The sequence below is a fragment of the Oncorhynchus kisutch genome, linkage group LG5, assembly GCF_002021735.2.
Source record: "Oncorhynchus kisutch isolate 150728-3 linkage group LG5, Okis_V2, whole genome shotgun sequence".
NCBI lineage: Eukaryota > Metazoa > Chordata > Actinopteri > Salmoniformes > Salmonidae > Oncorhynchus > Oncorhynchus kisutch.
Window position 1 is genome coordinate 59,829,248 of NC_034178.2, and position 25,468 is coordinate 59,854,715.

The following is a 25,468-nucleotide window of genomic DNA, read 5'->3' on the forward strand; positions in this document are numbered from 1 at the left end:
TTAGACTGATCATGTTAACATTTTTTATTTTATTTAAACAGGTAAGTCAGTTAAGAACACATTTTTATTTACAATGACAGTCTGTGATGCGGCCTGGATTCAACCAGGTAATGCAGTAACGCCTGAATTTTCAAGCCCTCCCTGTAGATTTTGTGGCGACGTAGTGTCCCCATGAGTGACAGAACTCTGAGCCAATCATGGCGCAACTAGAGAACATTTACCAACCCCTACACTCCGTATTTTCAGCTAACCACAGAAAGCACTGAGTTAGGCTGAAACACCTGCATTTTGGTGCTGCCGTAGTCAAGAAAGCAAAAGAGAGAATGTTTGTATGCGGCTTTATTAACTCAATATATATATATATATATATATATATATATATGTATTTTACATTGTTTGCAAACTGATATGTGACACATATTAATGCCCAAATAGCATGCAAAACATGCTATTTAACCAGTCCTATGGGACTGTTGTCTCTGCTACTGCACGGCAAGCTGTACCGATGCACCAAGTTTGGAACCAACATGACCCTGAACAGCTTCTACCCCCAAGCCATAAGACTGCTTAATAGTTAGTCCGGGTAGTGTTAACTATTTAACTATCTGCATTGACCAGTTTTTCACTAACACGTTTGACTCATCTGCTGTTACTGTTTATTATATATCCTGTTATCCTGTAGTCACTTTATCCCTACCTATATGTACATATCTTCCTCAATTACCTTGTACCCCTGCACATTGACTTGGTACTGGTACCCCGTGTATATAGCCAAGTTGTCGTTGCTCATTGTGTATTTATTTCTCGTGTTATTTTTCTATTATTTCTCTTTTTTTTGTCTCTGCAATGTTGGGAAGTGCCAGTAAGTAAGCATTTCACTGTTAGTCTACATATGTTGTTTACGAAGCATGTGACAAATACTATATGATTTGATTCTATCCTATAGGATTTTATCTTATAGGATCCTATAGGAATCCAATACAAGAATCCAATAGAAAAATCCCATCAGATTTTGGAACCAGTCCTATTGGAATCCTTCAGGATAGGTTCCAAAATCTTCTAGGATTTTCTATTGGATTCTAAATTGAATTTGTAGTGAAATCCTATATATATTTTTTTTTACCAGGGAAAAGCATAAAAAACACAACTATAACATCACATCAAATAGTGAAAAGTACAATGATTGATATAAAATCAATATGAGTTATCTGCATCATGTTTTTGCAATATAGCAAGAATATTAGCTTATCTAATGCAAGTGTTCACTGTTGGGTGTTACATGTATAGTTTAAAGTAGTATAATGCATATCCAGTGCATGCACATTCTTTCAATGTGTTTGTCACGCAGGTGCATATTGTGGCTTTAAACAGTATATTTAGGCTTTTATATTAAGTTATATGATACAACCACAATATGAAAAAATGTGAAAGACAACTTTCCCTCCAATGTTACTTTATCCTGCCTCGAAAACAAATGTCCTATTTCCTATGGGGGAAAAAGACTACATTAACCTTGAATTACTCTGAAATCAAATCTAGGCTATGTACTGCATGGCTCTCTAATTTCCTAGCGTGTGACACTCATGCATGTTGTTGGAGGTCCCAGATGTAGTCGTTGGCGAAGTTCACAATCTGAGTCATGGCGTTCAGGATCAGGATGTCCATGTCGTCATCCATCATCCCCTCCTCATGGTAGTTCTTCACAGGCAGGATGCAGTTCATTGGAACGCCCAGCTCATTACTGCAGATCTGCATCTGAGAAACGATGAAGACAAAAAGGGCTGGTTAAATTTAGCATGAGGGATGATCTTTGGATCAGGTCAGCACAACCAAGATTTAACGGTCGCTTTCCAGGTTGACTATATTGCAGATGTTGCATGACATCAACCAATTGCGTGCCATGTCATCAACTGTACCTTTGGGCATCAAAGCTTTATCATATGATGTGGTCAGCTGATATGTAAAATCTTATCCGGGCGTTGTGAGATTTGGCAATGTAGTCAGCCTGGAACGTGGCCATTGTGAAATTTCATCAGCTCTGCGGTGATTTACCTTCTCTTTGATTGCCTTGCTGTAGTAGATTCTCTTCACATCCCAGTTCACCAGCTCACAAGCCTTGTCTGGCATGGTCATGACAACAACTTGAGGGATTTCTGCCGTAGAAATGTATAATTAATTAATAGAAGGACTAACTTAAGTAATACTGTCATGTAAAATTAAAAAGTCAAAAACTACTACAGCTGAATACCCAACCACAGTTACAGTTACAATTGAGATTAGATTAGAAACGCTAAAAAACAAAAGGGTTTGATGAGCTTACTTACGCAGTTTACTGGCTTCTGCCCTGATGTGTTTCATCTTGTCTATGACATCCTTATTCATGCGAGAGATTGTGTCTGCTGTCACAATACTGACCAGACAGTGAGTTTTGTCACTTAAACTGGGATTCTGAATGTATTCTTCTTTTTTGTCCGATAGCGGGTGTAAAGGATTGAACTGGCCAAGGAAAGATAAAACTTGTCAGATTATACTACTTTGTAGTATCTAGTGTGTGTGTGTGTGTGTGTGTGTGTGTGTGTGTGTGTGTGTGTGTGTGTGTGTGTGTGTGTGTGTGTGTGTGTGTGTGTGTGTGTGTGTGTGTGTGTGTGTGTGTGTGTGTGTGTGTGTGTGTGTGTGTGTGCGTGCGTGCGTGCTGGTGTGTGTTTATGACTTCTGAATTACCTCATAGCCCTCAGGTAGATGGCCCTTCAGAGCATTGATGATGTCATCAGGGTGCAACCCATTTTTCTGTGTCTCCAGACCCATGACATCATTGAATGCAAAGGGCAGACGTTTTTCTCCTTTTCGGCCTTGAAAGTAGTGTGTCTTATACTAAAAAGAAACATTTTATTTTAATAACATCACTTCAATTTTTATGTTCGAAGATTATTATAGATATAGAATTATAGAATTATAGATAAATAATTATTTATAAATGATAGATTATAGAACTCGGAAACATAATAAAACATCCCGACTGCACAAATATATAATTTATTTGGGACACAATACCCCAAAATATGCAAAGTGCAAAAAGGTGCACAAAGTAAACGTGCAAGACTAACTTTTCGATTTACTCAACTGAAAGTATGTAACTTAACAGTAGAATTAAGAAATAAGGCCCGAGTGGGTGTGGTATATGGCCAATATATCATGGTTAAGGGCTGTTCTTTGGCATGACACAACATGTGGTAGGAACTTCACTGGACATTATGCAAACTGGAAACCACATATCCTGAGGCTGCATTTATTGTAGCTGGGGATTTTAACAAAGCCAATTTGAGGAAAAGGCTGCCTAAATTCTATCAGCATATTGACTGGAGTACGCTCGCTGCTAAAACACTAGACCACTGTTACTCTAACTTCTGGGATGCCCACAAGGCCCTCCCCGTCCTCCTTTCGGGAAATCTGACCACGACTCCATTTAGCTTCTCCCTTTAGGCAGAAACTCAAACAGGAAGTACCCGTGCTAAGGACTATTCAACGCTGGTCTGACCAATCGGAATCCACGCTTCAAGATTGTTTTGATCATGCGGACTGTGATATGTTCCGGGTAGCTTCCGAGAATAATATTGACGAATTCACTGAAATGGTAACTGAGTTCATTAGGAAGTGTATAGGAGAGGTTGTACCCACTGTGACTATTAAAACCTACCCTAGCCAGAAACCGTGGATAGATGGCAGCATTTGCGCAAAACTGAAAGCATGAACCACCACATTTAAACATGGCAAGGTGACTGGGAATATGGAAGAATAGAAAAAGAGTAGTCATTCCCTCCAAAAGGCAATAAGGCAAAAAGTCAGTATAGAGACAAAGTGGAGTTGCATTTCAACGGCTCTCTATACTGACTTTTTGCCTTATTGCCTTTTGGAGGGAATGACTACTCTTTTTCTATTCTTCCATATTCCCAGTCACCTTGCCATGTTTAAATGTGGTGGTTCATGCTTTCAGTTTTGCGCAAATGCTGCCATCTATCCACGGTTTGGACATATTTGTATAAAAGACTGAACATACGGAGCTCCATGTATATTTGTGTAAATATATTAAATATGAATGTATATGATTAAATATTAGGCATGTACCTTTTATGATTTATATTTACCTGATTGAGATATATTCATTTGTTAGTTTAATTCAGTTTTTGGCCCCCCCTCTTGCCTATTCATTGTATTGTGGTAAGTGTGTTAGGATAAAGGCAGGAAGTTGGGCCTTCGGGGGAGGGAGTCCTTGCTAGATGCGGAAGTAATCTATGCTTTAAGTTGATTGGAGAATCATTTATTTGTTAGATATAAGAAGAATAAACATTTTTGTTGCACCATATCCCTGGATGTCATTGAATGTTTGGCCGTTTGGAAACCTTGAGTGTGGACTGTATGCGTACCAAACAACGCCGCTTCAGGCTTGGGCAGTGGCTATGGTAAAAAGGAAAGGAAGCCACTACATTCAGGTCAAAAAACTCCGTGAAGGATTACTATCGGAAGGAAATCTCCGGTTCGGACCCACGCTGGATATGGTTCTATTTCTAATTGCATTCGGATCGTAAGGACAGCTCGCTTGGAAGGAATTGAACTCCTAGAATTCGCCAGACGTGAGTAACCACTGCGAATGAATGAGCTGCCCTGTTCAATGCGATCGTTTGATCATGCATATTATGGAAGCGCAAATGTGCTTTTAATTGGAATGTTTGATGAACTTGGGAATGGAATTCAAAACACAGCGTTGTGAAAACAATAAGTGTAAGTTTGGGGAAACACTGAGATCCTACGCACAATGTAGCCTAATCTTATGTCTAATATTTGGCCTAACCTGGAAATGCAATGCATCAACAACGGATCTAAAGATACTACGTGTTTAAACTTCATTAAAGGGACAACTTATAATGGGATGAAATGTTTAAAACGCATAAAAAATGCCGAACTTGCACATGTTCAATTCAAAATGGGTCAATATGCTGAAATGGAGGACTGTGTTTTTTAAAGCATTAAACATCTAAAGGGGCATTACGTTTAACAATTAAAAACCAACAACTGTGTCATTGTAAATTGAGTGAACTAAAAGTGAATGATGGAGGATGAAATCCCAAATAAGACTCCACTGGAGAGGGCAGAGGAGCATCTAAATTCACTCTATGCAGCCTGGAGAGGCAAACTTGGAGTGTGTACATGCAAAATGAATGAAATAAAAGCCCTTCTTGTTGATGGAGGACACATTGAAACTGTGGATGAGAGTCTTGAAGCATTTCATGCTGTTCTCAATGACTTTAAGAATGCTCATGATTCTGTGCTAGAGCTGGTCACAGAGGAGGAACACGAACAGGAGAGCATTAACTATTATCAACCAAGAATGAGAACTTATAAACATTTCCTGAAAGAGGTGGAAATATGGAAAAAAGCTTAAATCGAGCCACAAACGCTCATTGATCCACACGACAGCATTTCCAATGTGTCAAAAACATCAAGTAAAACAAAGTATTCTAAGACTGCTTCCTCAGTGTCCTCTGCATGCCTAAAAGCTGATGCAGGATGAGCAGCTCTACTAGCTCGCCTAGTATCATTACAGGACAAGCATGCATGGGAGAGGTTGATCCGACTGGTGAAAAAGATCCGCTATTCAGTCCTTAAAGAGCAAGTACTGGATGATGAGGCTTTGCAGACAGCCTTGTGTGAAGTTGAGGTGATTTATGAACGACAGACCAATCACTACTGTAACAAATGACCCTAATGATCTAGAACCCCTGACTCCGAACCATCTGCTTCATCTGAAAGCTAAGCCAGTCCTGCCACCAGGACTATTCCAGAGAAGCAACCTATACTCACGAAGGAAATGGAAGCAAGTACAATATATCACTGTTCATTGTATTGTGGTAAGTGTGTTAGGATAAAGGCAGGAAGTTGGGCCTTCGGGGGAGAGAGTCCTTGCTAGATGCGGGAGCAGTATAGTTTTTTGACCATACAGACATACATACAGGTCATAATATGTATTTTCCATATCAAGTAATCTATGCTTTAAGTTGGTTGGAGAATCATTTATTTGTTAGATATAAGAAGAATAAATGTTTTTGTTGCACCATATCCCTGGATGTCATTGAATGTTTGGCCATTTGGAAACCTTGAGTGTGGACTGTATGTGTACCAAACAACCCCCGCTTCGGGCTTGGGCAGTGGCTATGGTAAAAAGGAAAGGAAGCCAGTTCAGGCTCAGACACAAGACGTATGTGGCAGGGTCTACAGACAATCACGGGACTACAAAAGGAAAACCAGCCACATCGCGGAAAGTTTCACTTTGAAATAAATATGTGGAACTCAACATCCGCTGCGCCTTGGTCCCGTTCTTACGACAACCGTCGTAATATCCCACCAAAAGAGGACCAAGAAGCGTGTCCACAAGGTAAAGGAGTTTTGGACATGGGAAGAAGTGATGGGTGGATGCGAAACCCTTCCTTGGCGGCAGACGGAAGATAATAATGGAGAACAGCGACGACGCCAGGGTTCGCAGCCACAGAAAGCCCAAGGACAACCCCAAGATTTTTTTTCGGGGGGTGGCATAATGGATGGCCGGTCGAGCAGCGGAGAGGGAATGAGCGGGTCATCAGTCCGGTGCCATTTGTGATGGCTCCACGCACCAGATCTCCAGTGCGCCTCCCCAGCCCGATATGTCCTATGCCGGTTCCTCGCACTCGCCATGAGGAGCGTGTCGTCAGTCCGCTGCCAAAGAAACCCCAAGATTATTTTTGGGGAGGCACATGGAGCTGGGAGAGCCAGAGACCGTCAGGGAGGCAATGGAGAAGATGGGAGAGAGCGATGATGTGCAAGTGTGTTCTGCTCAACATTCGACCAGAGGATCTGGTTAGCAGTCTGGTGAAACCTGTGCCGGCTCCACACATTTGGACTCCAGTACACCTCCCAGTCCGGTACGTCCTGTGCCTCATCCCCGCACTCGCCCTGAAGTGCGTGTCATCAGTCCGGTGCCACGCACTAGGCCTCCAGTGCGCATTCCCAGTCCAGAGCTTCCGGCGACGGTTCCCAGTCCAGAGCTTCCGGCGACGGTTCCCAGTCCAGAGCTTCTGGCGATGGTTCACGGTCCGGAACCTCCGGCGATGGTCCGGAACCTCCAGGCAAGGCGTCCCTGGCAGGAGCCTTCCTCTGCCGGTGCCCAGTCCAGGCAAGCCGTCCAGGCAAGCCGTCCAGGCAAGCCGTCCAGGCAAGCCGTCCAGGCAAGCCGTCCAGGCAAGCCGTCCAGGCAAGCCGTCCAGGCAAGCCGTCCAGGCAAGCCGTCCAGGCAAGCCGTCCAGGCAAGCCGTCCAGGCAAGCCGTCCAGGCAAGCCGTCCAGGCCGCTCCAAGGCTGGAGCCTTCATCTGCGCCGATGCCCAGTCCAGGCACGGTGTCCAACCCAGCTCCATGGCCGGAGTCCTCCTTTGTGCCGATGCCCACTCCAGGCACGGCGTTCAGCCCAGCGCGACAGCGGGATCCGGGATCTGGGTGGGGGCTACGACCTACACCGGAACCGCCACCAACACTAATCACCCCCCTACTCTCCCCATTTGGTTTCAGGTTTTGCGGTCGGAGTCCGCACCTTTGGCCGGGGGTACTGTCACGCCCTGACCATAGAGCCCTTGTTTCTCTATTGTGTCAAACACACCTAACTAACATCTCTCTCATTTCTCTCTCTCCCAACATATCCATCGCCACCCCGACGGTCTCTGGCTCTTCAGGGTGTGTACGAGGAGCTGGCACAGATGGCAACGGACTGATTTCCCGCTCTTCCACACTCCGCCGACCAAGCCCCCCCCCCCCCAAAGAATCTTGGTTTCTGTGGCCGCGGTCCCCGGCGTCATCGCTGTCCTTCCACCTTCCCTGGTGTCTCCTTCCAAGGAAGGGTCTCACAACCTCCCATGATCTCCTCCCAGGTCCAAAACTGGTGGGATATTCTGTCACGAACATGAGGAGAGACGGACCAAGGCGCAGTGTGTGTTGAGTTCCACATATTTATTTCAAAGTGAAACTAAAACAAATCAAAAAACGAACAACGAAATGTGACTACGTGATGCACAAACACAAAACAATATCCCACAAACACAGGTGGGAAAAATAGTTACTTAAATATGATCTCCAATTAGAGACAGCGATTACCAGCTGCCTCTAACTGGGAACCATACAAAACACCAACATAGAAAATTTAAACTAGAACACCCCCTAGTCACGCCCTGACCTACTACACCATAGAGAAACAAGGGCTCTCCATGGTCAGGGCGTGACAGATATTACTTGTTAGAGTTTGCTGCACTGTTGGAACTAGAAGCACAAGCATTTCGCTATACCAGCGAAAACATCTGCTAAACGGGTGTATGTGACCAATAAAGTTGGATTTGATTTGGCCATATATCACAAGCCCCGAGGTGCTTTATTGCTATTATAAACTGGTTACCAATGCATTTAGAGCAGTAAAAATAAATGTTGTCATACCTGTGGTATACGGTCTGATACACCACAGCTGTCAGCCAATCAGCATCACCCCCCTCCAATCCCCCCCTTTTTTCCTCAGAAAAGTCTCAATTCGTTGGGGCATGGACTCTGAATGAATGGCACACATACACAATCAATGTCTCAAGGCTTAAAAATCCTTATTTAACCTGTCTCCTCCCCTTTATCTACACGGATTGAAGTGGATTTAACAAGTGATATCAATAAGGGATCATAGCTTTCACCTGGATTCACCTGGTTCAGTCTGTCATGGAAAGAGCAGGTGTTCATAACGTTTAGTACACTCTGTATATAAAACAATGAATCCCTATGTGAAATATTAATGGTACATTTGAAGATCAGGAAGTTGGTTTAACGCGTTGCAATCTTGATATGATGGGGCCTCATGCGGGGGGATTTTTTTGTACACATTTTTCCCATGTTTCCAACAGTGTGCAGTTTCTATCCTTTCCATTATCCTACTTTTTGAAACCTACACATCTGTGACTGACTATGCTTTGTATTAAAGACCCAGTGCAGCCGTTTTTGGCTCCATATCAAATAATTTCTGGGTAACAGTTAAGTATCTTACTGTAATAGTTTTCCATTATGAAACCAAAATAGAAAGTCTGAATTTTGCTAGGACTGTCTGGGAGCTGGTGTGAGTGAGGGGCCTGATTGGAGGGCCTACTAGGAGAGATATGTAACCTGAAAACTAGCTGTTATTGGCAGAGAGGCTTGGAATTCTCTTTGTTATTGGTCTATTAACATATACTGCCTGATGATATCAAAAGGCAAGCCAAAACTCTGCCATGTTAAACCTGCTGATTAGAAGGTGCTGTGTAAATTGTATTTTCAACCAGCAACCATCAGTAAATAACGATGATCACATTTTTTCACGCTTTTACAGTGTTATTTTTATCAGCTGTTGTACAATATGATACAAAACACAGGAAAAATGTCATTTAGACTGCACTGGGCCTCTTTGAAAGTGTGCAGATGACCACTCTTTGTTTCTATAAGTCTCTCTTCATGTCTCTGCTCTGCCTGTATGTGGCTCATGAAATGTCTTAGTGTACCAAGGTATATTAGGAAGCCATATCCCATCCCTGAATGGTGTAGTTCAATTTATTAGGCAAACCAACTTACTTTCATGGTGAAACTTGTGCCAGAGGCAGCAGCTACCAGGGCATTATGTGTTGATCGTCCTTGGAAAACATTGTTGACTGAGTTGATGAAGCTGGACTTCCCTGCACCGACTGGTCCATGTAGCAGGCATCTCAGCTGACCCACATCAGGATCACTCAGTTCAAAGTTCCTCAGTGCAGCCACCATGGCATCTCTCTCTACTTTACTGTCGGATAAAATAAAGTGTTACTTCTGTAGCACATCTCATGGAAGACATACAGTATGGGTTATAACATATATCATATGCTACAGCAGGGATGGCAACTCCAGTCCTCTGGGACCTCTTTGTGACACACTTTTGGTCCAGCTCTAACTGGCACACACCTGACTTCTATAATCAAATAGCTTCTTAGTAAAGAGCAATTTTTCAAGCAATAATTTTGCTAGGATTGTCTGGAAATGGTCTGAGTGGGGAGGGAAAAACTTGGCAGAGAGGTTTGGAACTCTAAGGGCCCACGGCTAGTTTTCTACTAAGCTAACATATGGAATTGTTTTAAGATGGTCATAACAATAATAATTTAGCTATTTATTTTAGGATTCCTGTAAGTATCCAAGAAATGTATTTAATGAATCATTGAATTTGGCCATACTGCTTTTAGACCATAGAAGCACATTGAATAACATATTCATACATGGTAAAACAGAAATTTATCAAAATAAAATTGTCACGTTCGTAATAAGGACCAAGGCGCAGCGTGTGAGTTCCACATCTTTTAATAAAGTGAAACTTCTAGGCAAAACAATAAAACGAAAAGTAACATAAGTGGTGCAACTAGCACACACAAAACAATATCCAACAAACACAGGTGGGAAAACTGGCTACCTAAATATGATCCCCAATTAGAGGCAGCGACTACCAGCTGCCTCTAATTGGGAACCATACAAAACACCAACATAGAAATATTAAGCTAGAACACCCCCTAGTCACGCCCTGACCTACTACATACACCATAGAGAAACAATGGCTCTCTATGGTCAAGGCGTGACAGAAGTTTGTTTTGAATTGTCTGTCCTGTGACAAATTTAGCAATTTTGCGTAACTTTTTTTTTATTGGTTTTCTGTTAAAACGATAAGAAAATATCATAAAATTTCATGTCAACTCACATACAGAATAATGGTCCTGCTGCGTATGTATGACCACTAGGGCCGGGCAATGAAGTTATATCTACCGCGACCCTTTACAGACAGAACAGTAACATGTCGATAGCGACAATTGATCATTTTTCTGACAATGAAACAAAGTCCGCATCAGAAGCATCTGTACCTTTTCAGATAGTAGAATTCTGCGGCGGCATAGAATGTTCATGAACACTTTACTTGACACCCAACGTAATAAAATATTATGGCACGGTCATAACCATGTCATAACATCTGACATAATGTGCCATAACCTGTTATAATATGGTCATAACTCTGTCATGACCCATATATTTAGACCTGTTGTGACATATATTGCGTTGTTTTATGGCTGGTTATGACACCTACACAAGAGTGTCAAAACCCACAAAACCTACCAGACAAGGCAAAACATTCCATTACACCATAGTCTGTGTCAACAGTATGTAGTTATTTAACTTCAACAAAACTGTATTGACTGTATTAAATTATCATTGTAATTGCGCACACATTGATATCAGACAAGCACCTACCCCAATGCTCTGTTGCTGATGACTGGAATGAATGCATGAGCAGATTTCAGGAGCAGGACAAGAACCCTCTTTTTGACTGATGATTGACATAAGGGCATATACAGTACGTGATAGGCCTATCTGCCATAATGCTTCTTGACAGTGTCAGTGTATTTTCATAGTCCAAGTAAAGTGACACAGGGTGGTCATAATGCTTCACGACGGTGTCATAAAGTGTATTTTCCTCAAGTGATTTAAAATATGATGCAAACATGGCTGTAAAGAATTCATTACAACAACAACAAATTATTTAAGAAACATTTTCAAACGCAAGTAAACTTCTTGGAAGGGAAAACATCTAATTTGAATAAATATGGGCTTTGACAATCTTATTTAGCTGTTATAACCAGCCTTAATAAAATATCAGAATATATGTCACAACAGGTGTAAATATATGGGTCATGACAGTGTTATGACCATATTATGACAAGTTATACAACGAGTGGGTCTAATCCTGAATGCTGATTGGTTAAAACTGCATTCCAGCCGGTGTCTATTCCTCAAGTTACCACCGGCTAAATCTGACGTTAAAATGCCTATTTACTCTGTTCCATCTGACTGCACAATTTATAAACTTGATCTCCACTATAACAAGCATCTAGACATTTAGACTAACATTTAGTTTATACAGAGGAGATTTGTATAAACCTTGCTGTCTGTCTCTCCGACATTTGCAACATTGTTTTAATATAAAAATTTGATCTCCAGATGTCTCATAGTAATGAACGTGTCGGTATGAAACAGACAGGCAGGCAGCTTTTCTCAGCCAGTTGAAATCATGAATCAGCATAATTGTGTTAGCTGTGTTGATGGCTAGCTCCTCTGAACATCAGTGTCCTGAAGAGTGAGCACATTTTTCTATGCCAGGCGAAATCGCGCCTCATTAGCTCATTGTTATGGATGTATTCAAATAAATGTCACTAGAAAACTGCTTAAACAAAGGCAAATGCGGCTACTTTGCTGTTATTCTGGCTGCGCTTTTTGACTGTAAGTTAGCCATAGTTGGCTAGCTAGCAAGCAACGGATAAGAACATTGCCAGCCAGGATGGCAATGGAACTTTTAGAACGAATGACTGGGTCATATCCATAGATACAGAACAAAAAGACTGAATGACTGAGTCGAGTCTCTATCAACCGAACCGATAGAACAAACAACCAGCCAGCTTGGGTAGCAACCCTAGATTTGTGTCGGGACTATTTTTATTTAATTGATTTTTTTATTTCACCTTTTATTTAACCAGGTAAGCTAGTTGAGAACAAGTTCTCATTTACAACTGCAACCTGGCCAAGATAAAGCATAGCAGTGTGACAGAAACAACAACACAGAGTTACACATAGAATAAACAAGCATACAGTCAATAACACAATAGAAATAAAAGACAGTCTATATACAGTGTGTGCAAATGGCATGAGGTGGTAAGGCAATAAATAGGCCATAGTAGCAAAGTAATTACAATTTAGCAGATTAACACTGGAGTGATAGATGAGCAGATGATGGTGTGTAAGTAGTGATACTGGTGTGCAAAAGAGCAGCAAAGTAAATAAAAACTAAGGGGATGAGGTATGTAGATTGGATGGGCTATTTACAGATGGACTATGTACAGCTGCAGCGATCGGTTAGCTACTCATGTAGCTGTTTTAAGTTTGTGAGGGAAATGTAAGTCTTGTGGAAGGATGAAATAATATGAATAAATTCATCAATATAATGTTTTTAATGAAAACATGTCAGTCATTATTTGAATACGTTGTATAAAATTGATAATGCCCTCGAATGCCCTCAAAGCTGGTGTTTGGAGGATATATTGGCACTTCGTCTAGGGCCTAACAACACCCGTGCCAATGTATCCTCCAAACACCAGCGTTTCTGGGGTTATAACTTAATTGTGTAAGCTGTTATGACATATGACATGATTATAACCATGTCATAACGTGTTATAGCACTGGATGTCAAGTAAAATGTTACTGAATGTTCTGTATCATTTCCCTGACAACAATACATTTTCCTGATTGATGTGCTGCTGTGGATTTTTATGCGGTTTTTTTAATGGTAGGGTAGTGTGCTTTCTTTCTACTAACTGTCTTGGTAAGTAATTTAACAAACTTTAAAGTACTTTTTTTAGGAGACAGTGGTCTGTGCACAGGCAGGCTGCATGCAAGCAGCTCAAGATTATTTGATTGACAGTCAGTGGTGTAGTTCTATTTATTGAGTTTTTTATTTTGTTAAATTATGTCATAATTTCCTCAAAGTTTGTACTGACCCTTATGGTACTGACAGGTGTCACCCATCTTCCCCATTATCCCCAGTGTATTTATACCTGGGTTCTCTGTTTGTCTGTTGCCAGTTCGTCTTGTTTCGTCAAGTCAACCGGCGGTTTTCCCGTACTCCTGTTTTGCTCTAGTCCCTGTTTTCTAGTTTTCCCGATTTTGACCATTCTGTCTGCCCTGACCCTGAGCCTGCCTGCCATTCTGTACCTTTCAGACTCTGCTATAGATTACTGACCTCTGCCTGCCCTTGACCTGTCATTTGCCTGCCCCCTGTTTTTGTAATAAACATTTGTTACTTTGAACTGTCTGCATCTGGGTCTTCTCCTGAGCTGTGTTAGTATTTATCACCTCTTCGATTTTTAAAAACCGCTAAAAGCATGCTATTACCGGCTAATGCAACTAGACACAATACTACAAAAATGTTGGTAAAGCAATTTTTGTCCTGACTACAAAGTGTTAGGTTTGGGGCAAACTAACAATAACTTGCATTAACAGAAAAAATGGCTGACAAATAGATAACATGCCACCGAATGCTGCAGCAGCCCTCAAGGTGTGCCGCAGTATGACGCAACTTTTAAAGTAGGAACCCCTGTAGCCTATATTCTTCATCCTTCTCGCCACCGCCAGGGAGAAGAGAGGGGAGAAATGCCCATTTACCTACCTCTAGGCTGCTATACATATTTATTTGGTTTGTCATTCTAATGTTTTTCTTTGATTTTTTTTATGGTGATTACAAAAAAAATATTTAGAATTTATTATAATTCATTTTCCAGAAAAAATATTTCCAACTCTGTGTATTCTCAAATTGAAAAAAGTGAGGGAGCTCCACTCCTTTATCCTCAATATTTGATCAGACAGTATAGTACTTACCTCCAACATGATTTCCTCCATTCTTTGTCAAATTCTGTGTGACACACATGGGACACATTTTGATTAAGTTAACTTAATTATTGTTTTCCATATTCCAATAACCCCATCTATAATTTTCTAAAGAATCTGATGATTTTGATTACACACAATAAATGAGTAGACTACAGTCGATGGTAAGTACTGCCTTGAGACTGTTGTCAGTGCATGCTCTAAAACAGAGTATGCTGATTTCCAGAACAAGTGACAGGAATTGTGACTGATGAACTGTGCTTGAACAGATTTTGCACTCACAGCCGATATATTCACTTAAAGGGTATTTTACAGATATGTCATGTCTCTTACCCTTCTTTGGTGGTGGTGATGGTGTAGACTCTGCTCCGCCCATCTTTGCTTTTCAGAGGGGGAATATAAAAATACTATCCGAGTCTGCAAAGAGCGACATACAAACAGATATGTTAAGTATGTTCTGGGTGCCTCCTTGTTGCTGACATCTCAAGGATCGGAAACTGTTGCAAATGATGTGAAATACTGTAATACAATCGGTATACAATCAGTACAACATGTGGAACTATCATATAACTGCACTCAAAATGATGATGTCTGTATTTAAATCTATTTTTGCAGATCTACATTGAGAAAAGATGGTAGTTCAGCCTAGTGAAGAATTCTCCTTATGAGATGGTGGAGAAGGTGGCTTCAGACATCGAGAAACTACTGACCAAGAAACGCAAAGCATAAGTCAGCAATTTGACCTCTATTTATTTCACAAAAAAACACAACATTTAGGGGCAGTTTCACAGACAGATCAAGCCTGGTCCTGAAATAAAAAAAAAAGCTCAATGGCTCCATTGAAAATGCTATGGTGTATTTCTGTACAGGTTTTACCCCAGTGTTTTGCCCAAAAGCTCAGACTTTTATTTTTTACATCCATGCTGGCCGGCACCAGGGCTTTGCTAGGATTTGAGGACATTGGGGGCTCTGCCCAAAGCCAGAGGGGGAACCCTAGTAGTTGGGTCCTGGGGTTTCCCCAGAAAGAAAACACAAATAATTTCAATAGCTAAATGCATCAATCTGGTGCACTTCATGATGAATGTCCAGCTAGCAGATATTGGACCTTATCAGGTTTCTAAATGTTTATTTAACTAGGCAAGTCAGTTAAGAACAAATTCTTATTTACAATGACTGCCTACTCCGACCAAACCTGGACTACACTGGGCCAATTGTGTGCTGCCCTATGGGACTCCCAATTACAGCCAGATGTGATACAGCCTGGATTTGAACCAGGTACTATAGTGACACTTCTTGCACTGAGATGCAGTGCCTTAGCCCGCTGCGCCACTCAGGATTATACATTGGTTACAACTTCAAAGACACTTTGTTAGTTTACAATTGTACAATTTATTCTCCCTGCTTATAAAAACCACGAAGACTGGTGGAAATCCCCAAAACCAAGATTGTAATTTCTTCAACACACACTTCGGAGGAACATACTGCATGGTAAGCTGGTGCGCATTAAGTGGTTCATCACTTTTCAGTATGGAAAACGGCTGTGAGGATTTTCTACAATATTCACAACATATTGACACAATTACAATCTTTATAGAACCGACTTTTGAATTCCATAAAATAAAAAATAAAATCACATGTTATTGGTCACATACACATGGTTATCAGTTGTTATTGCGAGTGTAGCGAAATGATTGTGCTTCTAGTTCTGACCGTGCAGCAATATCTAATAAGTCATATCTAACAATCCACAACAGATACCTAATACACACAAATCTAAGTAAAGGAATGGAATACGAATATATAAATATAAATATGTGGATGAGCAATGACAGAGTGGCATAGGCTAAGACGCAATAGATAGTATAGAATACAGCACATACATTTGAAGTCGGAAGTTTACATACACTTAGGTTGGAATCATTAAAACTAGTTTTTCAACCACTCCACAAATTTCTTGTTAACAAACTATAGATTTGGCAACAATTTTTTACAGACAGATTATTTTACTTATAATTCACTGTATCACAATTCCAGTCATTTGAGTCAATTGGAGGTGTACCTGAGGATATATTTCAAGGCCTACCTTCAAACTCCAATGCCTCTTTCCTTGGCATCATGGGAAAATAAAAATTTATCATCCAAGACCTCCACAAGTCTGGTTCATCCTTGGGAGCAATTTCCAAATGTCTGAAAGTACCACGTTCAGTGGTACAAACAACAGCACGCAAGTATAAACACCATGGGACCACGCAGCCGTCATACCGCTCAGGAATGAGACAGGTTCTGTCTCCTAGAGATGAACTTACTTTGGTGTGAAAAGTGCAAATCAATCCCAGAACTACAGCAAAGGACTTTGTGAAGATGCTGGAGGAAACAGGTACAGAAGTATATATATCCACAGTAAAACCCTATATTGACCTGAAAGGCTGTTCAGCAAGGAAGAAGCCACTGCTCCAAAACCACCATAAAAAAAAGTCAGACTACAGTTTGCAACTGCACATGGGGACAAAGATTTTGAGAAATGTTCTCTGGTCTGATGAAACAAAAATAGAACTGTTTGGCCATAATGACCATCGTTATGTTTGGAGGAAAAAGGAGAGGCTTTGCAAGCCGAAGAACACCCTCCCAACCGTGAAGCACGGGGATGGCAGCATCATGTTGTGGGGGTGCTTTGCTGCAGGAGGGACTGGTGCACTTCACAAAATAGATGGCTTCATGAGGGAGGAAAAATATGTGGATATATTGAAGCAACAATAATCAATACATTAGTCAGGAAGTTAAAGCTAGGTCGCAATGGGTCTTCCAAATGGACAATGACCCCAAGCATACTTCCAAAGTTGTGGCAAAATGGCTTATTAAAGACAGAAGAGTCAAGGTATTGGAGTGGCCATCACAAAGCCCTGAATCCGATAGAAAATTTGTGGGCAGGATTGAAAAGCGTGTGCGAGCAAGGAGGCCTAGAAACCTATCTCCGTTATACCAGCTCTGTCAGGAGGAATGGGACAAAATTCACCCAACTTATTGTGGGAAGCTTGTGGAAGGCTTATATAAACGTATTAAAATAAAAGCTGAAATAAATAATTATCTCAACTATTATTCTGACATTTCACATTCTTAATAAAGTGATGATGTCTCATGTCTGAGCCATTGAATTGCATCTCCACTTTGTCTCTTCCCCCACATTTTTCTTGTTTGATTGCCTTGAGGTGGGAATAACTACACTGTTTGTATTTGGCTATATTCCCAGTCGCCTTTCTATGGTTAAATGCGGTGGTTCGCTCTTTCAGTTTTGCGCGAATGCCGCCATCTATCCACTGTTTCTGGTTAGGGTAGGATTTAATTGTCAGTGGGTACAACATCTTCTATACACTTCCTTATAAACTCACTCACCGCATTAGCGTATAAATCGATATTATTCTCTGAGGCTACCCGGAACATATCCCAGTCCGCGTGATCAAAACAATCTTGAAGTGTGGATTCCAATTGGTCAAACCAGCGTTGAATAGTCCTTAGCATGGGTACATTCTGTTTGAGTTTCTGCCTATTGGAAGGGTGAAGCAAAATGGAGTCGTGGTCAGATTTGCCAAAAGGAGGGCGAGGGAGGGCCTTGTATGCATTGCGGAAGTTAGAGTAACAGTGGTCCAACGTTTAACCAGCGTGAGTGCTACAGGCGATATGCTGATAGAATTTAGGTAGCCTTGTTCTCAAATTAGCTTACACTGCTGTAACAATAACGGAAGAGAATTATCTTGGGAGATAATATGGTCGGCATTAGATTGTGAGGAATTCTAGGTCAGGTGAATAAAAGGACTTGAGTTCCTATATGTTTTTAAAATTACACCATGAGTCATTAAACATGAAACATACACCCCCGCCCTTCTTCTTTCTGGAGAGATGTTTACTCCTGACAGTGCGACGCACTGAGAATCCAGGTGGCTTTACCAACTCCGACAGCATATCCCGAGAGAGCCATGTTTCCGTGAAATAGAGTATGTTACAATCCCTATGTCTCTCTGGAAAGCAACCCTTGCCCAAATTTCATCGATCTTGTTATCTAGACTGGACATTAGCGAGTAATATACTCGGAAGCGGTGGGTGGTGTACGCACCTCCGAAGTTTGACCAGAAGACCGCTCTGTCTTCTTCTTCTCTGGCGGCATTGTTTTGGGTCAGCCTCTGGGATCAGTTCAAATGCCCTGAGTGGTGCGGACAAAGGATCCACTTTGGGAAAGTCATTTTCCTGGTTGTAGTGCTGGTAAGTTGATGTTGCTCTGATATCCAATAGTTCCTCACGGCTGTATGTAATACTACTTAAGATTTTCTGGGCTAACAATGTAAGAAATAATACATTTTTTTAAAATACTGCAAAGTTTTCTAATGACTAGAAGTGAGGCAGCCCTCTCTGTCGGCACCATCTTGTTTACGCAGTTGTTTATTTTTCTAGAAATAAATAAGATCAAGCCCGAACTGTGCATATTAGGGAGTTGTAGTTTCCAACAGGCCAATATTCTACATAAAACGTGGTAATTAACTACATTCACCATAATCCATTGCATGCCTACTTGTCCTGTCAGTTTGTTTCTTTTATGCCTGCGACATTAGGTTAGTGTGGGGCAGACACTGAGAGTGAGAAGAGACTGAAAAATGCATGCTCAAAAGGGATAGGGAGCAGTTGCTTCGTGATTTATCTCTACCTGAAAATACATGATCTAAGTGATTGACAGTTGGCAATCAGCAGTATGCCTTATTTACTTTGAAGAACTACTTAAATAGTGATTTTGTCAGACAGCATAGGCAGCAGGTCTTTGGAGATGAGATGATGACTTGGAATTAAATAATAAAGTTATCAAATAAAACAAATGTAATATACACAACAACTTAAATACTTTATTTAAGTAAAGTAATGTGAATAAATTGCTCAGCACTAGTGGCAGACCATGCCGAAGTACAGTGCATTCTACTGTATACATATATTTTTTCTATTACACTGAACAAAAATATAAACGCAACATGTAAAGTGCTGGTCCCATATTTCACGAGCTGAAATAAAAGATCATAGAAATTTTCCATACGCACAGAAAGCGTATTTCTGTCAAATTTTGTGCACAAATTTGTTTACATCCCTATTTGTGAGCATTTTAGTATTTCTGTCTGTAACAAAGCGTTTTTGTGCGGAAACACTCATTCTGATTGGCTGGGCCTGGCTCCCCAGTGGGTCAGCTTGGCTCCCAAGTGGGTGGGCCTATGCCCTCACAGGCTCACCCATGGCTGCCCCTGCCCAGTCATGTGAAATCCATAGATTAGGGCCTAATTTATTTATATCAATTGACTGATTTCCTGAACTGTAACTCAGTAAAATCTTTGAAATTGCTGCATGTTGCATTTATATTTTTGTTCAGTATATATTTACTGCCCTATTAACACATATTTGTTTTAAAGTAGGGATAAAATGGTACACTATTTTACCAGTACACTATTTTATTTTCTATTTTAGGACCCTGAGCGTATCTATAACAAATCTGTTAAAGTTATTTGATGAAGCTTTTGAATCTGACTTTATAAATAAGACATGGATAAGTTAAGTCAGGTAATGCCAAATGAAGTCTGAATTAGGTATGCTTTCAAGTGATTGAAATGCATCATACAGGTATTGGAACATTCAGGAAAGCAGGAGAAAGATCATCAGGCAATCATTGGGTATTTCATCTTTTTTTAGGACAGAATATATGTTCCTGAGAGTCTTCGCTTTCAGGAATTGGGACATAATTGCTAATAGCCCAAACATTTCCAAGGCTGGAGCCAAATTCATAGGAAGAAAACAAATGTAACATGCCATAATGGATTTATAAACCGCTGGGTGCAAAGTTCCAAGTCATCTGCTTGGTCCTAAAGTCCTAAATAATTTAACAATTATTCGACCATCAAAAGCAGGGCTGGGTCCAGGCAACATAAGCAGTCACATAGGGCCTCTGGCCACTAGGGTCTCCCGACCAAAAACGACTGTTGAGAGTTTGAATACTTGAGTTCGAATAGTACAAGTTCACAAATTGGCTATATTAGTAGAATTGCATGAATTGGCTATTGGCTATAGTCACTCTTACTCAGATACAGTATCATTAACACAGCATAAGTCATTTCAGGAAATTAGCTTTAAAACTGCAACAAATGTTTCTATGTCCCATGGCAAAAGGAGTAGAATTACATGAAATTTGTAATAAAATTGCAAACTTTTCTCTCCGCCCCATGGAAAATGTGTATAACAACACAAAACTTGCTTTAACATTGCTACAATGTTCTCTGAGCCCCATGGCAAAATGTGTAGAACTGCAAAAAAAGTGGTTTAAAGCAGCAACATTGCCCAATGGCAAAATGTGTATAATTGCAGGAAATGTACTTTAAAACATATTTCCCACTTAGGGCCCAAATCCCACTTAGGGCCCCCCAAAGACTAGAGCTTGCCCTGATCAAAAGGTTTGGGTCTGGAACAAAAACATTTGGGGCTGCAGTCGATGGCTGGCACCCATGTCTCACTGGGCCATGGCTCGAGCAAACCTTCTCTTACTTGGGGCCAAAGGTAGGCCACTGGTACTTTTCAGCTGTCATAACAATGGTTAACCGTGAACTTTAACACCTTCTCATAAAGCAACTGTTTTGATTATGCAGAGGTTGTTGATTCTACTCTTCACATGTCAGCCCTAGCTAGGGAAACACAATTTCCCTCGTATAACATAAGGGTGTATACAGTTGAAAAGCAGCATTAGTCCAGTATTCCCTGCCGGACATTTCACACAAAAGTAACACGCTTCGTTTGCATTTCTGACATGTTCCACGGCATGTGAAATGACTTAATAACCTGTTTCCAATACATTTGTAATGTAGTAACAAAAAACTCCAAACTAGCTTGTCAGGTGTTTGTGAAAGCAAAGATGGGTGGAATGCAATTTCACGGGTTACAATTCAATTTGTGTTAAAGTATAATGTCTTATTTCGTATTTGTCGTATTGGCTTAATCTGTATATTGTAAACTGCCCCGTAATATAGAGGCTATATACTGTAGGAACAATAGAAGACAATGTAACACATTCCCCTTTTGCACAAATTACAGGGAGCTTCTACAAACATTGAAATATAGCAATTACATTTTTCCTTTTACATTGCAAATGGGAAGAATATACTGTACTGTATATCAAGTAGGTCCTCTACCAATATTTATCAGTAGAATAATTGGTAATGCCACAGACTTACCTTGTTAGTACTAGTTCCTCCTGAGACTGAGATGCTGATATAGATGTGAAACAATGATTGCAGCTGCACTTATATAGGCTACAATAGAAAGTGAAATTGACTGGTGCAGTGATTTTCACTTTCCAGTGTTAGATATAGAATAACTAGATAATTCTACAAATCCATCAAGTAGAGAGGGCAATCTGGCTCTCTTATTTCTATACCAATTTCCTGTAAATGGTACCGTTACAGGAATAGACGGGCCATAGTTTCACTTTCAATATGACTCTGTTTTATGACTGTCCCATCTCATCGAGGATATAATGTTGAATAATGCCGACCTGGATGCTGCAGGCTGTTGTATTCAAGAAGCAGAATCCTCCATTATAGTCATTTGGAAAATGGCAATCTTTGTGGTCAATATTCATGTAAATGTAATTTGTTTTCCAGGACACAATTAAGGTACCAAAACTTGCTTCTACAGTGCCTTCAGAAATATTTAATTCATACACCATGACTTTTTCCACATTTTGTTGTGTTACAGCTTGAATTTAAAATGGTTTAAATCGTTGTTGTTTTTTACTCATCTACAGACAATTCCCCATAATGACAAAGTGAAAACATGTTTTTATCCAGAAGTTTCCTGGGGAAACCATTATGGGTGGCATTTCCTGCGGAAGTAGCGGTACTGAGTTGACCAGCTGTATTTTCGGTTTTAGAAGCTAGCCAACTGGGATAAGGAATAATAAAATATTCACTCGCTAGATGTTGAAATTGGAGTCCTTCGACCATAAACCTAAAACTAAATCAGAATGTTCCTGTCACGAGATGGTACAGTTTCCATTGCCTCCCAAATGACGACAAAGTGAAAAGAAATTGTCTCAAAAACTAAAAAAACAAAACAATCCTGGTTTCGCTTTGTTGATAAAACGCCAACGCACTATAACCCATACACAACACTCTCTCTGGGTTATGAGACGCCGCCTCAGCAGGAGGGTTGACATACATGTCACAATAGGTAACGTTATGTCGACTAGTTTTGATATTGTTTGCTAGGGTCTGAAATTAATCTCTTTAATTTCTACCAGAATTATTTTTTGCCACTTACGAAATCTATGTTAAACGCTTTATAATTGTAAACACTGAGTCAGTGGAAGGCTACCTGGCATTATAAATATGGTACATATTGTGTAACCTTTAATCCATGATTATTCTTCATTTATAATAATATTAATAATAAACTACCTGTCACAGCCAACATTTACCCTGTATTTGGCAGGTGTTCATTCCATGTTCTAGCTAATAGATACAGAATATTTGTTTTGAAAATATTAAACCTAGTCTATGTATCCCACTGGGTTTACAGTGCTTATTTGCAGTAGTGAATAGTCTGATAAACAATATAAGTAAGGCACAGGGAGTTTAACATGTTTTTAAAAGTATCCCAAATTAGTGTATTTGCTTTTCCAGGTCTTTACCAAATAATCTCATGAACTAATCATCTATATTCATATTCAACTAATCATCAACTGCAGATGAGTCTGGTGTGGTAGAGGTTTCTGAGGAGCCAGGTTCTATTTCAAAGACCTTCCATGATACCCAAACACAGTGGTCAGACCCAGCAATGGAGTACCACACCTACTCCAAAGGACCTATTATCACATGTGGCATGACAACTGCACCAGCCCCTGAGAGGTCACTATCTGTTGCAGATGTTACATTGAAAGATGATGCAGACTGTCTGCTGTACACAGGGATTCCACTACTAGAATTCAACACTCTTGTGTCTTGCTTCCAAGGTTTTGCCCCCACATCATCAGCAATGCCAGTTGTAGACCAAATTCTGTTGACCCTAATGAAACTTAGACAGAACTTTGTTATAGCTGATTTAGCAAGACACTTCAAAAGGTCACCTGGTCAGGTCAGTAAAACATTGAAATTCTGGATAGATGTTATTGCTGAGCACACCAAGGATCTCATTCCATGGCTACCTCGTGAGACAATAAAGGCTGCCATGCCACAGGTTTTTCAGGATCATTTTTCAAACACAACTTGTGTTATTGACTGTAACGGCTCTCTTCTATCTCCTCCTCTGACGAAGAGGTGGAACAAGGATCGGACCAAAATGCAGCGTGATGTTGATTCATGATATATTTTAATGAAGGAAAAACTATACATGCAGAAACTACAAAAATAATTAAATGAAATAATGAAAACCGAAACAGCCCTATCTGGTGCAAACACAAAGACAGGAACAATCACCCATGAAAACACCAACAGAATATGGCTGCCTAAATATGGTTCCCAATCAGAGACAACGATAATCACCTGACTCTGATTGAGAACCGCCTCAGGCAGCCATAGACTACGTAGACACCCCACAAAACCCCTAAGACAAAAACACACCACAATAACCCATGTCACACCCTGGCCTGACTAAATAATTAAAGAAAACACAAAATACTAAGACCAAGGCGTGACATTGACTGCACAGAAAGTGTTTTGCAGAAGGCTAAAATCTGGACTCAAGAACTGAATTTTACAGTCACTAATATGCCAGTAATACTGTAAAATATCTAGTTGCAACTGCTCCATCAGGAATGGCTGTTAATTTCAGAGGCTTATGGTGGGAAATGTAGCAATTGGTTCATAACACAGAACTCAGGGTTTCTCGACCATTTGCGTGCTGGAGATGAGTTGATGGGGGGACCCAGGCTTCACAATTAGGGACTTGCTAGAGGAACGGAATGTACGCTTGGTCTTACAAGCATTTACACGCAAGAAATGCCAGTTGACAAATTAGCAGGTCACTCGTACACGACGCATTGCTAATGTCCGTATTCATGTGGAACGGCAATAAGGTGTCTTAAGGGTGTACAAGATTCTCTCACAAACTGTGCCAATTAGTTTGGTCCCTAAAATTGACAACATACTTAAAATGTGTGCAGCTCTTGTAAATCTGAGAGAGCTTATTTCTAGCAAATAGAGACTATGTCTAACACAATCAACATGACTAACATGCACTGATCGTTTATGTATTACCAAAATGTACATCACTTTATTCCTATTAATGAATTACAAAACATTGTCAGCATTTGTAACATTATTTTATTCCTACTGTTAGCTCTATTTGTTTTAAATCATTGTTTTGTCAGCTCACACAACTGCCTGTACCAACTTGCCTATTTTAACTGGTTCTGTCTAATGAAAATGTACTTTGTCCTATGAAAAATAAACTGGTGACATCATGACACTGTGTGTAGGTATATCTCTTAATAAATTGATTATCTAATATTAGTATCTTTTGTATTATTTAATATATTTATTAAAACAGTACTTCATGAAGTAAGTGCATGCTAAAACTAATTGAATTGTTTATGCCCAGCATATTCAATCTACTGCTCACTCCAATTTACTTAATTAAAGAGCTCCAGGTACTTTGGGCAGAGATGCATCTTCTTTTCAGCCAAATCATCAGCCAACCTAGGTAGTATCTGTAAAAAGTAGAACTTCTGCAGCTGTTGCACATGTGTTGTCTTTATCAAATGAAATGTCCACTTCTATGTGCTCGCTTGGTGTCCAGACAACCAGTTTGCAGCTCTGTAGACCAATGCACATCATGGTCACTTGTGTCTGAAAGAAGGAATAAGAAAGCACATTGCAACAAAATTCTGATTAGTATGAGTTTACAATACAATGTTCAATACTTGTAATAATACAGCTA

General features: G+C 40.4%; 1 protein-coding gene and 1 long non-coding RNA gene across 3 annotated transcripts in view; one reads left to right on the forward strand and one right to left on the reverse strand.

Moving 5' to 3' along the window:
- LOC109891359 (interferon-induced protein 44-like) lies at positions 1–21,981 on the reverse strand. Its single transcript, XM_020483836.2, has 8 exons — positions 21,766–21,981; positions 14,855–14,938; positions 14,513–14,546; positions 9,650–9,854; positions 2,722–2,871; positions 2,325–2,496; positions 2,053–2,153; positions 1–1,755 (listed from the first exon to the last, which is right to left on the reverse strand). Exons 2-8 carry the CDS (start codon positions 14,895–14,897, stop codon positions 1,582–1,584), a joined length of 879 nt encoding a protein of 292 aa, XP_020339425.1. The 5' UTR covers positions 14,898–14,938; positions 21,766–21,981; the 3' UTR covers positions 1–1,581.
- LOC109891360 (uncharacterized) overlaps positions 4,201–25,468 on the forward strand; it is a 25,445-nt gene continuing 4,177 nt past the window's right edge. Inside the window, exons 1-2 of one of the 2 annotated variants that reach the window (XR_004210097.1) lie at positions 4,201–4,628; positions 7,753–8,008. This is a non-coding gene — a long non-coding RNA (uncharacterized LOC109891360). The remainder of the gene's footprint in view (positions 4,629–7,752; positions 8,009–25,468) is intronic. The other variant, XR_004210098.1, reaches the window with a different exon arrangement.